We start from the raw sequence: 14,295 nt of genomic DNA, 5'->3' as shown, positions 1-14,295 counted from the left end.
AAAATCGTGTTCGCAGTTGTTCTGGGTTCGGCAATTATGCTTTGTGTTGTCCCAGTGCCTCCAATAGTTAAAGTTATTTGTAAACCGCTCAAACCGTTCCCTTTATAGATTTCCAGTATTAATTGGTTATATTAATGAACATAATAAAATAAAAGAAAGTCCAATTATTAAATATTCAACTATATATTCCATTGTTTAAAAAAATATATATGCTTGACTGAAACATCAATTGAAGTATAAATATTATGTGCTAATTTTCGTAAAAATACTCAGTATTATCTCGAAAAACATATTTCATATATGCAAAAATAACCATAGCCATTTTTTCTATAAATATATAACATCTTTCTGGTAGTATCACAAACTATTCCTTGGTAAATGGTTTCCAAAAGAATATTTTTTCTAAGTACAGAAATATTTTTTTCTGTATAGGAAAGTGTTCCTTTTGGATAATGTTTTGCAACCTCCTGAAAACGTATTGGCCACGTTTATTTCTCGTAGGCCTATTCGTTTCACTACAGGCTAAACTCAACTTGCCTATGTAAACTTAAGCCTCTTCAGATTTCCCACTATAACAAAGCCACATACTTTGACGGGTTACGCGTGATTGGGCGGCCTATTATTCCCCTTGTTTATAACTGGCTCAGGGTTGTCAAGGGCGTGTCTGTAGCACTGAAGTCCAGTCATCAACGTAAAGCAGATGCATGGGCATCGATCCTGGAGGGAGGGGGGACAAAGGGGCCTGCCTGCACTTGCAAAAGCGTGACGGTGAAACGTGTTTGATGTCAAAACCATGTCCCATTGAAAACTTACTGTATATTTTAAAGATTTCTGCTTATTGCATGCATGTAGGCCAAAATATGTGCGGTATGCAACAAAGAAGTCGTGTCGGTTAACCCCGCATGCATATGTCTCGGCCCCTCCCCTCCCCGCTGGAAATTTCCGCGGGCCCCTCTTGCGAATCCCACAGATTTGCGCCCCCTGAGCAGATGCGCAAGTGAAAGGATCGCGGCTGTACGTATCAATTACGCCCGGAGAGGTGTCGAGGCCGCGGCCGCCGGGTAGAGGAGGAATGCAGGCGCGAGTGGTCCACAATGACCAGCCTGCAGCGGCCTCTGCGCCCCCTGCCGCTACCACCCACCCCTCGCGCGGCGATTACACGCGCGGACAAGCGTGAAGAACGGGCGCAGCGCGGCTCCCGAGGGGAGCCAGGCTTTTGTCCCTCAGGTTCCCATCTTCATAATGGATCCGCGAGGGGGGTGGAGGTGGTAGGGGGTGGAGTCGGCGCGCAGGGTGGGTGATTGTGGGCGGGTTGCGGGGTGGGTTGGTAAGGGGGGGACATGTCTTCGACACCGCCCCTCCCGGCTGATGTATGGCGGCGTCCGGAGGGTAGCAGGCGGCAGTCATTTGTCCGGTCCGGCAGCCGAGAGGAGGGTGGTCCGCAGCTGTACCGGGATCTCGCCTGTCGCGTTCCAACTTACTGGGGAGCACGCCCTTCTCCAGGGCAGTCATTCATCCAGCCCACGGAACACACTCCTACGTAAATGGAACAGAAATATTCATGAAAATTACCGATTTTTGAAATGAATCCTTGAAGTAATTGTGGCTCTAATAAAATAATACATATTTCTTTTGACTGCATTTCTCTTTATCGGAGTAAAGTTTCGTCATCGTGGGACCCTAATCAATAACGTTCCTTTAGAAAATGGTGAACGGCACCTGCAATCCGCACCTACAACGGGTAAGTGGGAAGACGACGACCGCTGGCAGTACAAAGGCAGGGAGGGAGGATAGAGATACCCACCTACAGAATTTCCTAATATTAATATGCGCAGTTAACAGTGGACAGCTATTCAAGGAATGGTTTACAAATAACTTTTACTGTTGGAGGTAATGGGAAAAAACAAATCATAAATGCTAGGGTGTGAAGCCGAAACCAGTAGAACTCTTAACACTAAATGTACATGTAAATGAACAAATGTACAAATATCTCTAATTTTATGTGAATATTTCTGTTCCCTTTTACAAAAAAAATCATTGTAGTACACGTTGGTGATATACTGTATAACAAATAATTAACTAGTCCCACAAAAGAGCGAGCCGATAGGCTCATATGCTGAGTACCAACCCTGCTGCCATTACTATTCCTTTCCTCCACGCTGTAGCTGAACGACGTGACACGCCACACTCGCCCGTACAGCTCTTCACGGGCTGACGAGGCGACAGTACAACACACGCCACACTCGCCCGTACAGCTGCCTTCACGGGCTGACGAGGCGACAGTACAACACACGCCACACTCGCCCGTACAGCTGCCTTCACGGGCTGACGAGGCGACAGTACAACACACGCCACACTCGCCCGTACAGCTGCCTTCACGGGCTGACGAGGCGACAGTACAACACACGCCACACTCGCCCGTACAGCTGCCTTCACGGGCTGACGAGGCGACAGTACAACACACGCCACACTCGCCCGTACAGCAGCCTTCACGGGCTGACGAGGCGACAGTACAACACACGCCACACTCGCCCGTACAGCTGCCTTCACGGGCTGACGAGGCGACAGTACAACACACGCCACACTCGCCCGTACAGCTGCCTTCACGGGCTGACGAGGCGACAGTACAACACACGCCACACTCGTCCGTACAGCTGCCTTCACGGGCTGACGAGGCGACAGTACAACACACGCCACACTCGCCCGTACAGCTGCCTTCACGGGCTGACGAGGCGACAGTACAACACACGCCACACTCGCCCGTACAGCTGCCTTCACGGGCTGACGAGGCGACAGTACAACACACGCCACACTCGCCCGTACAGCTGCCTTCACGGGCTGACGAGGCGACAGTACAACACACGCCACACTCGCCCGTACAGCTGCCTTCACGGGCTGACGAGGCGACAGTACAACACACGCCACACTCGCCCGTACAGCTGCCTTCACGGGCTGACGAGGCGACAGTACAACACACGCCACACTCGCCCGTACAGCTGCCTTCACGGGCTGACGAGGCGACAGTACAACACACGCCACACTCGCCCGTACAGCTGCCTTCACGGGCTGACGAGGCGACAGTACAACACACGCCACACTCGCCCGTACAGCAGCCTTCACGGGCTGACGAGGCGACAGTACAACACACGCCACACTCGCCCGTACAGCTGCCTTCACGGGCTGACGAGGCGACAGTACAACACACGCCACACTCGCCCGTACAGCTGCCTTCACGGGCCGACGAGGCGACAGTACAACACACGCCACACTCGCCCGTACAGCTGCCTTCACGGGCCGACGAGGCGACAGTACAACACACGCCACACTCGCCCGTACAGCTGCCTTCACGGGCCGACGAGGCGACAGTACAACACACGCCACACTCGCCCGTACAGCAGCCTTCACGGGCCGACGAGGCGACAGTACAACACACGCCACACTCGCCCGTACAGCTGCCTTCACGGGCCGACGAGGCGACAGTACAACACACGCCACACTCGCCCGTACAGCTGCCTTCACGGGCCGACGAGGCGACAGTACAACACACGCCACACTCGCCCGTACAGCTGCCTTCACGGGCCGACGAGGCGACAGTACAACACACGCCACACTCGCCCGTACAGCTGCCTTCACGGGCCGACGAGGCGACAGTACAACACACGCCACACTCGCCCGTACAGCTGCCTTCACGGGCCGACACGCTAACGGCGTCTCCACAAGCCCAATGCTGGGAGCGGAGCTGAACCAACTAGAGTAAAGGGACACTACTAGGGGCTTCTACTCTGAATATAAGATTCAACATAATTGTTGCACGTTTATTTCCCAACTGTACATCATAAGTCACTTTGTTTCCGCACATTTGGATCCAGTCAAATTCAGTGTGCTGCCTTTCGGCTGATTCCTCCCACGCTAACTTCGAAATTCTCTCTACAACTACCGCGTAACACATCAGTACGGTCCGTCAGCACCAACTGTCTGGCGTGTTTTGTAGTCCAGGAAATAAAGTATATATCCTCGGGAAAATGAGTTCAAAGCTGAATTTTTTGTGCGCATCAGTTGAAAATAATTCCATCCGCAATTTTTTCTACTCTCTGTAGCTATTGTTGACGCATAAGAATATATGAAGACTGCATCAGGATCTACGCATGCTTTGGCGATGTTGCTTCTTCACAAACGGTGGCTTAAGAGCAGCCAGTCAGAAAAAGGCGTACCGCCATATGCGGCCAGGCAAACGAAATTGAAATGGTTGAAGCTTGTACCGAGTCGTTGCTAATGGACTACAAGTTGATCCGAACAATCGTTACGGTAAATTACAATGAAATTCCATTGAAATATTGTAGTTCACTTGGCTGAAAATGGCGAACTTTACTGTAAATGGCGGCTGAATATTTTTTTTTTAAATAAACCATTAAGAGCGTTAATTTTTTACTTGCAGAACTTCAAGGCTTAGTATTAATTTATAATTATAGACAACTAGTGACTTATGAACAGCACGCGCTTACTCCCGACATGTTTCTTTCTTAGTCCTAAGTAAGTATTGAACAGAATGTCTTAGGAACAGAATTCTAAGTGAATTTTTTTTAATATTTAAATTTTTACCCGGACTGGAAAATGCAAACTTCACTATTATTGCAATAGTTGTTTTAGATTAATACTAAACTAAGGATACAATCCGGCTTCCACGGATGCGATCTACGAGGACAATGAGTTTGTTTTGTACTATTTAAAGATAACGCGCTAAAAAGCATGGTTTGATGGTTCGCTTATGATGGAAAGGTCACTTTTTATCTCAATTAAATTTCAAAGATAACCAACATTTTTAATCGGTTAAAATAGCTTCGCATATAACTAACTCATTGTTTTTTTAACCAGTTTTGAAAGATAAAAATGTTAACTGTGAGTCATCCAAGATTGACATAGCTATTGTAGACTTTTATCTATGCCTTTTTAATAAATTCAATTCTGTAGTACCTTATTTGATGGATCAGTCATATATGTCACCGTAAGCCGTGTAAGCGCAATGAAAGCGGCTTTTTACTACTTGATTTCAAAACGTTAAGATTCCTTTTCTACATTTAAATTTAATATCAAAACACATAAAACTTTCAGAATAAATTCTATAAATTACGGTCAAAACCACAATAATTTCCTTTGTTTTCTTTATAAGTAAGCGAAGAAACATGCAGACGCGGATAGTGACTTTGTTTTATACTATTTAAAGATTTAAAATAGATTTTATTAATGGATTGTTTGATAAAAATTTGAAAAAATCAATATTTAAACCATCAGGCATGAATAAAACTGAGATACAAAACAAATAACTGGGAAGAAACGAAATTTCTAGTAATTAGCGAAGAAAAAAATAGTATTGCTAGAATTTAAAAAAAGCTTAAACTTCAAAAAATAATAATTAGAGAGAATATGTAATTTGAAAATATGTTTTGTATGGTTACAAATGCTTAAGATAGTATCGTAGTGGTAAATAAATGGATTCACAAACACTCTATGTCAAAAATAATAGCTGCAATAAGAACTTTAAAACCACAAAACACTAAAACAACAACATATAAAGTGCCGAAGCACGACAGCACATAAACGGAATGAAACCAAAAGAATGGAGACGTAAGGAGAATAAAAAAGAGAGAAAACAAAAGAAGCCATTACAAGGTTTTTGGAGTCTGGAATAATATAACTCCTCCGTCAGGTGAGACACTGGAAGCGATACACAATCGAAATTGATTAAAGATGAGGCTCTGGGGAACAGAATAACGCAGGATGAGTCAGAACTACGCCCCAAAAATTTATATGGCGTGAAAAGCATGCCCAGAGAAGCTACTGTCATTAATGAAATATTAAGTGGAAAAGTGTCAGTCCGTAGCTGCATCATTTTAAAAGGTGTGTAGGCCACCCGATGTGCAAGTGTGCAGGCGGGTTGCATCCCCAAAGGAACTGCTAGTGTTGCTGATCATTTTGATACCCTCGCGGATTCATTTGGCGTTGGGCTGTAATTCACAGTCCTATGTATACTCTGTACACATATAAAACATCCCCTTCTTTGGCGTGGGTCGATGTGATTCGGCCTCTCTACTATTTTTTGGTTTTTGACAGGCCTGAAGTCGTAGAGCCGAACTGACTTTTCAACGAAGAATTAACCTCAAATAAACAATAAGTACTTAGTAATTTCAAATAACTGTATCTTCGTAGAAACTATGCCGTATTTTAACTCCCGAACTATTTTTATATAAATAGGCTAAACGCACACGTGAAAGAAATAAATGTGTTTTTGCATGAGTCCTAACCAGTTTTTTTAATGTTTTTTTTCTTGTATACAAAGATTATTATTATTATTATTATTGTCGGTTCATTTTTGAAGTAACTGGACTTTGTACTCGTAAATTTATGAAGATAACGATGCATTTATGAAGATCTCTGGATTATTTGTAACCAGCGTTCTTCGTAAATTCAAGGTGAAATTTTTTAACGGTGTAGCCTACCAAAATGCACATCTAAAAGCCCTGTGAAAAGCTTCAGAGTGGTAATAAAACTTTAACAAAATTCTTTAGTTAATGGAACCTCTTACTGTTTTATGTATTCACTTAATGTTCTTTCTGCATTGTAAAAACTTGCCCGTGATTGGCATTAAGGTACCCTCTATACATGGGTGTATTCGTGTTATTGAGGCGGGATGATAAGTACGACGCTTGCCTATAAGCGCAAGGCTGAGGACTAGCGTGCAGTCTCCTTGTCGTGCATAGGGCAATTGTGAGATTTGAGTGGTAATGATAGCATCATATGACGTAGGAATGAAGATAAAGGTGTAATGAAATTCCCCTGAGTGCTTTTGAGAATCTGCATACTCGTAAATGCTCTTCGTAAATAGACAGCACTTAGAAATCACGAGAAGTTTTAAAATCACGTGGTTTCGTCTGAAGCTCTGCACGACGTATGTGTGCCCACGTAGGCGGGCCCCTTAAATTATGCCTGTCAGAGAAATAAAGTAAACGATCATATTATATCGTGTGTAATAATTCAGCATTTTAATGTGGGTTCTATGTCTTGTAATAGATTTATTTTTTAAAGAATTAGTACGAACAAACTGTGGTATAAGTAGGGGAAACAAATAATATGGCAATTAGGTATCTATATCATTTCAGAAACCTGTATACCAAAAGTCCCAACCATGGCACTAATATAGGTTTATATGTTATATACTTTTAACAATATCCCATAAAAAATAATAATTAATTGCGAAATATAATCCCGTAGCTTCACGAAAAACATAACGAAGAAGCTATATTAGATGTTTTAAAATTTAAGTACTGAAAAAAGAGTCAGAAACAAAAAATTACTGTTTTTTCCTCCAGATGCAGCAATGTTGCAATGAATAGTGATTTTTTTGTTTGGTAGCAAAATTGTTAAAGTTCTGAAAAAATAGGCACAGTTATCTCACGGGTTTTTTCACTCCAGGATGGACTCAAATTACTTATGATAATCAAGGATATCTCTAATGACCATTGGTCGAAAACAAGGTCACATCCGGGAATGGGTAAACACTTCTTTGTACAAACTGGCTCAGGGTCGTCAATTCAAAAGCGTGTCAAGAGTAGCTACTGTATGTAGTACAATCATCAGTGTGAAGAAAAAATTAGTGTGTGTAAAGTATATCTTGCTACCAAATGAATCAGCGAAATATTCGTGTCTCTAGTGATTCACAATAAAGCAACTGCCATGCAGTGTAAAGTAGACTATAATGGCGCTAAACATTTTCGCGATAGATCATCAGCTCTAACTTTATCTGTTCCTTCTCCTTAAAGGTTATCAAAAATATAGCTTAGGAAGTAAAATCATAGAACAATCATAACTTAGAATACTCGAGAGTCAAAATCTTCATGACTTAGAAAAGTCATAAGTTAGAACGAACATAAATTAGAAACATTGATAGTAAGAAAATCATAACTAAGAACTATTACAACTTAGAAACACACAACTTATAACTAGGGAATGGGGAAAAATTCGCGGGGCCAATGACCTCCATGATAGACTCCATAATCAGCTGCATACTTGGGCAAACGTCGTCTGTTCATTGTATGCTAACTTGTGAGGCGTCCCAACTAGGTGAATTGCGATTACATACTTATTTGGCTGTCTCGGTTTTGTCCAGAGTGCTCCAGATTGACAGTGAACCAACATCAGAGCATTACAAAGGTTTAATTATTTTAAATTTGGCACATCACGAAATGAATGTGCAAAAAAATTACCGGTTTCTACTTACAACTATTACACCTTAAGATAATCATGTATTGTATGTTTGTAAGTTATTTGTTCCTAATTCATTTTTTTTATAAATAATGTGATTATAAATTACGTGTTTCTAAGTTGTGGATTTTTAAGTTTCATGTTTCTAAGTTTTTCGTTTTTAAGTTTCGTGATTCAAAGCTTTGTATTTCTAAACAGCATTTTTATAAATTTTGTGTTTATAAGGCACATGTTTCTAAGTTGTAGTCTACCTTTTAAAGTTGCGTTCTACGAAGTTTTGTATTTCTAAGCCGCGTGTTTTAAAATTGTGTTTTTCTAAGTAGCGTGTTTTTAGTTAGTGTTTCTCTTCGCATGTTTCTAATTTAAATGTTTTCTTAGTTGTGTAATTCTAAGTTATGTGTTTCTAAGTTGTGTGTTTCTAAGTCGTGTGTTTCTAAGTCGTGTGTTTCTAAGTGGTGTGTTTCTAAGTGGTGAGTTTCCAAGCCACGTGTTTGTAATGTGGTTGTTGCTGAGCTGTGTGTGCGTGCAAGTGCAGCGCAGTGTAGCTGGGCGGCTGGCGGTGCTTGCAGCCAGTCGGGAGGCGGCCTTCGCCCACGCGGTGGGCGCGGCGGGCGTGGTGCAGGCCATCTCGCGCGCCTGCCGCGACGGCCAGCTGTCCTCGTGCGGCTGCTCGCGCACGGGCCGGCCGCGCGACCTGCACCGCGACTGGATCTGGGGCGGCTGCGGCGACAACCTCGAGTACGGATACAAGTAGGTCCTCCATGTCTCGGTCGCCACACCGTCCTCTATGTCTCAACTACAGGGCAATACGGAGTATTTCAGTACTCGACAAGAGATGTGCGAACATGCTAACCTCGGTTCTCATGTTGCTAATATGACCTATAATACGAAACTCAGACACAACATTTAAAATAGAATTCTTCAAAATAATACCGAGCATGATCAACAAAAATATTCGCTTTTAAAATACATACTTCTAGACACGAATCACACAATATTTCTCCGCCCGCCGCTCGATCTAGCTGCCTGAATCGTAAACGTTGCGTTGCTTGCCACCATCATGCAAAGATACCAGCATGGCTCCGATAAAAGACTTGAAAAAAAATAAACTAATTCTCGGCATTGGACCCGATCTTAGACAAGGTATTGTATTAAAATACTGCTCATCTTGTTGAAATTCTGCAAACAGTTAATACTACAACGTTTCATCACACATTAGAGTTTATATTTCTGTGGCACTACTAAAATATTAACTTGAAACATATATTATAACACTAAGTATATGTTTGTATATTTGTTTTTGCTTGAACGACTGAAATCAGTATTTAAATACATTCTACAAACAAATCTTAACCTTATTGGGTTGATTAAAAATTATTATATAATATTATTTTAGTAAAATTTTATTAAAAAGTATAAAAAATTGTCCACTGGCGAGATTTGAACTATGTCCCTTGAGGATTACAAGCGCGCGTTCTACCACTGCGGGATAGAGACGATTGGGCTTTACAAAGGAGAGTATTTACTATCAACAATGTAATGCGTTTTATTATATAGTTTTAAACTTGAAATTATTTTTTACTGTGACCATTCAAGTTTGCAGAATATATTTCATGGTATTTTTACTATCATAAAATTTTATTTGGCACACCAATACGCTTGGCATGTCCCCTAATGTTTACGAAAACTGCTATATACGGGTTTATGTTGCTACACATGGGTCCGCCATCTTTGTGACACATTGCCGTTCATCGACTTCCATTCCATTTTCACGAAATTACTACTGGCAAAATGTCGTATACCAAGAGCTAAGATGTTTACAGATCAATCATTTATTTGTATTCCTATCATCTGAATCATATAAATAGTAAAAAAAGATTTATATTGTATTCTATTCACTAGGAGGATGCCCTACAGCTATTCTTAAAATAAGTAACCTACAACTAAAAACACAATTTACTTCGGAAGAAGCTCTTAAAATCAGGAGCGTACGTAGAATTTCATTTCGGCAAAAAATAATGTTAATATGAATGTCGTATGCGAAAATAATGTTAATATGAATGTCGTATGCGAAAATAATGTTAATATGAATGTCGTATGCGAAAAAATGCTATGTGTGAACATGAAAGTAAGTTTAGAGGCCAAATCTATACTCGTTTCGAGGTGAAATAAATACAAGTGCAATCAAGCATCTATAAATATGTAGGCTACTATTGGTGTTAACCTTGGACCCCACATTACGAAGCCTGGGAAGGCTGAGGCAGGGGCGCCTCAGTCTGTATCGGCTGTATTTACGATGTAATTAAGTGGCGAGCAACTGCTGCGGGCCGGTCGCGTGGTAAAGCAAAAACACGCACTCGGGGGAAGACCAGGCGTCGCCCGGAATAGCTGCACTACTTAACGCCCGGCGCCGCACAGAGGGAAGGGCACTCCCCGAGATTGCAGAAGGCGCTCCCCTGCGCACTTAGCGGCTCCGACTGGTCGGGAAGAGGAGGCGCTGTTTTAATCCGGGCGGCCTCGCGGGGGGTCCCCCCTGGCTCGCGGTAATGGATTGGGGCAGGGACGAGGCTAATCTCTGGCTGCTCGGGCGCGACGTGAATGAAGGGAGAGGGTAGAGGGGCTCGGGGTGTGGGGAGGCCGCCGGACGGGAAGATTGTTCGCGACCCCGACACCGGAGCGCATCGCTCAACGAGCGCCACCTGCGCTCCTCCCCTCCCTCAGCGCTCCAGTGGCTTTGTCCAGGTGCACCCTCCCCCCCACCCCTTCCCCCGTGTGATTGATAGCGGCCGCGGTCAGCGGGAAGGTGCTCGCTGCCCAAGGCACTCATTACTAACCCACCCTCATTCCTCTTCCCCCACCCCCCCTCGAAGATTCTTCTCTTGGAGTACCCCCGCCAAGATTACTCATCGAGCAGTCATCACTAACCCGTGACCCTGCCCGCTCGCAGCACCGACTACCAGCTCTTACTGCCTCTGTGTGCGATCCGCGCGTGCGAAGGGGCCGCGGAAAACTACCAGCATAGAAGGCTAACATCAGGGGAACTTAAAAGCATGTAAAACTAAGAATATTGGATACTAACAGTATGGGAATCCAACTAAGGGCAAGCTACCAGAAGGGAAAACTACCACCATCGAAAACTTACATGAATTTTTCGGTGCTGTAGGCAGATTTAGGATCTTCAAACATTGCTACGGTCAGATGACAGCGGTATGACTAGAGCAGGCTGGGTGAGATGAAGCTACGTTGGATCGCCATTGCCTTCCGTGGCGTGGAACTGAAGGAACCACCCGAGGAAGGACTTTTTCCACCTGATCGGGAATCGAACCTGGTACCATTCAGAAGCTCTAGCCACGGAGCCGACAGGACAGGCTCCTAGATTGTGAGGATATCAACTGGAATCAAATCTGGGTGTTTTTCTTCCAAGCCTAGTTTTGTTTGGAGCGTAACCTCATCACCAGTCGTGGATTCAGGAAATAGTTTCGGAAGGGGATTTGCATTGAGACTTAAAATACAATTTTCGGTATTCAAAGATCTTACGTCAACATCATTGCATCACACAAAATAACATACCGTTTGGACCGAGTTCACGCATATTTTTTCATATCTTCAGTTGGGGAAAAAAAAGGGGGGGGGGGGATATAGCACCCCCATTTTTATCAACCCTTGTAACCACCTCTGCTCACCATCAAAAGTTTCAATCGTGATAACTTGCGTTACATACCTTTAGAAACTCGTCCAGAAGTCACTGATGTATCCTTTATAACGCAATGAAGAGATACCGGCAATTCGTGATATTCCCTGGTACTCTACATACATATATACCAATTTGTTGGTAACCTGCCTGTCTTAGGCGTTAGTCCTTCCCGTCCCGGGGCACCCACAGGCGTGGATACGGAACACGTCGTATACGCGTATAGGGAAAGCCGTTAGAGAGTTGGGTATGACTAGAGGCTAATTATACCCATCCCAGCTCGGTCACCACATCGGCCTCCCACCACACCCAGCTAACCAGACAGTTGGCTGTTTCCTTAGCCCTTAGACATCAGCACTGCTACCCCTATCTCCCACACCACACTGGGACCACTAAGTCACCCAGGGAACCCGTGGTCCGGTAGAGGCCTACCCAACCTCTCCTAGCTGTCCAGGCTAGTGCCGGAGCTGTGTCGCCACTCACTGCGTCGACTCATTCACTCACACACCTGTGCACAAATAAGTCTTTGTCTGCCGTCCGTTGGCTGCCGTCACATTTTACTTTTCAACCGTATGGCGGGTAACTGGATAGCTTGAATTTTTGTATTGTCGCTATCGGTTCCTTGTTATTTCAGGGGTGTACCAAAAAAACTACTCACGGCCAAATGAAAACGGAGTTAAGAGTGCGCCATGATATGCATTATAGCCTCGCTCCGAATATTAACGCGAATTCTGCAAGTCTCACAGCAACGTAGCGCGAAGCCTAGATCCAAGCGCTCATGTTTCTCTCACTCAGCGATGAGCTGGCTCATGACGGCGTGCAAGAATGCGATGCGCAGCTGTATATGTAATTGTGTCGGAAGATGGCGCAAACTCTGAGTCATGCTCTTAACAATAGGTACTTCTGGAGGAAACTACACATCAACGTGGAAAGTTATAAAAAATAATTCTTAATAAAGGCGTACAAGATTTAATCGTCAAATGTCTGGGCCTACAATAGTAGGAAAGGTTTTAAGAGCACAAAACTTATATAGTGACATGTAAAATGTAGAGACTTGAAAAATTTGCTATTTCAGTGACCTTGAGGATAGACTCCACAATCCTATACACACTTGGGAAAATGTCACGTGTTCATTGGCTGCTGATTTGTAAGACGTTTTAACTAGGTAGTCTGTGATCTAACGCTTCTTAGTTTGATGGTTTCTCATTGGCCTAGATTCTTTCCAAGCTGTGAACCAATAGCAATATCTCCACAGAGGTAAAATGGTTTCAATTTTAGCCTACCACAAAATGTATCCGCGAATTCTTCCGGTCTCTCATATTTTGTCTAAAATATTACATTTTCCAAAAAATAGTACCAGTGGTAGCAATTTCAAAAAATGTCACTAACAAAGCACCACTTTATGATTGTTTACGAACACTAACAACCACATGCGTTGCTTTACAAATGACATTTAGGGAAATGGCCAATGGTAGAGACTAGAAAGATTCGCGGGGTCAATGACCTCCAGGATAAACTCCACAGTCCTGCGTATACTCTCGTGCTAATTTTACCTGATCATCGTCTGTCGACTGGTTAGACTTCTCAATTTTACTATCCTGTGATTCGGCAAATCTTTGGTTTAGGGTTTTTCATTGGCCAAGAGTATTTCCTATAAAGAGATATATTTTTGCAAAAAGTTTCAAGACCGTTTTCTTAAACCTTTATAACAGCGACTGTATTTCGTGATTGGTTGAATTTTTTTAGACACGTGTCAACTGTCACCATACGAATCAAAGAGTTTCAGTGCGGGAGCAAAAGCGTCCTGAACGGCGATGTCTTCTCTTGCTGAGGGCCGCCAATTACAAGGCAGAAACTGCTGGCGCGGGCATACCTCATTTCAATCTAATGGGCTTTGAGATATTTTTTCTCGCGAAAACTACGTGTCCCTAACTATAAATAGGGACTAAAAAATTCGCTGGTTCAATGACCCCCCCCCCCCCCCCCCGAATAGACTCAACTATACTTTGCATACTTGGCCAAAATTCGCCTGTTTCATTGGCTTCTGGCCTGTGAGATGTCTAAACTGGATAATTTGTGATTCGATACTTATTTGGTTTGGTTGCTTGTCTCTATTCCTACAGAATGACAGTGAACTAATAGCAGAAGCAGCATAACGGTATAATAAATTTAATTCTAGAACATCACGAAATGAATCCGAGAATTTTTCCGGTCCCTCCCTATAAACGGCGTGTCAATAGAATTAGTTTAGTGGTACACAAATTAAAATTTTTATCATATTGCGGGGGGAAAAAATCAGCGATTTTTTATACGGTCCTTATTTATGAGAGCTGTCAAATCTTTAGACA

General features: G+C 43.4%; 1 protein-coding gene across 1 annotated transcript in view; it reads left to right on the top strand.

The window, feature by feature from the left end:
- The window catches only part of LOC134531319 (protein Wnt-5b-like), a 151,716-nt gene that overhangs the window by 17,790 nt on the left and 119,631 nt on the right, over nucleotides 1-14,295 (top strand). The window contains exon 3 of the mRNA XM_063367014.1: nucleotides 8,826-9,006. Coding sequence (XP_063223084.1) covers nucleotides 8,826-9,006 — 181 coding nt within the window. The remainder of the gene's footprint in view (nucleotides 1-8,825; nucleotides 9,007-14,295) is intronic.

The sequence above is a fragment of the Bacillus rossius genome, chromosome 3 (assembly GCF_032445375.1).
Source record: "Bacillus rossius redtenbacheri isolate Brsri chromosome 3, Brsri_v3, whole genome shotgun sequence".
In the NCBI taxonomy this organism is placed as follows: domain Eukaryota; kingdom Metazoa; phylum Arthropoda; class Insecta; order Phasmatodea; family Bacillidae; genus Bacillus; species Bacillus rossius.
The sequence above is the reverse complement of the archived record's forward strand: the minus strand, read 5'-3'. Positions and strand labels throughout refer to the sequence as shown.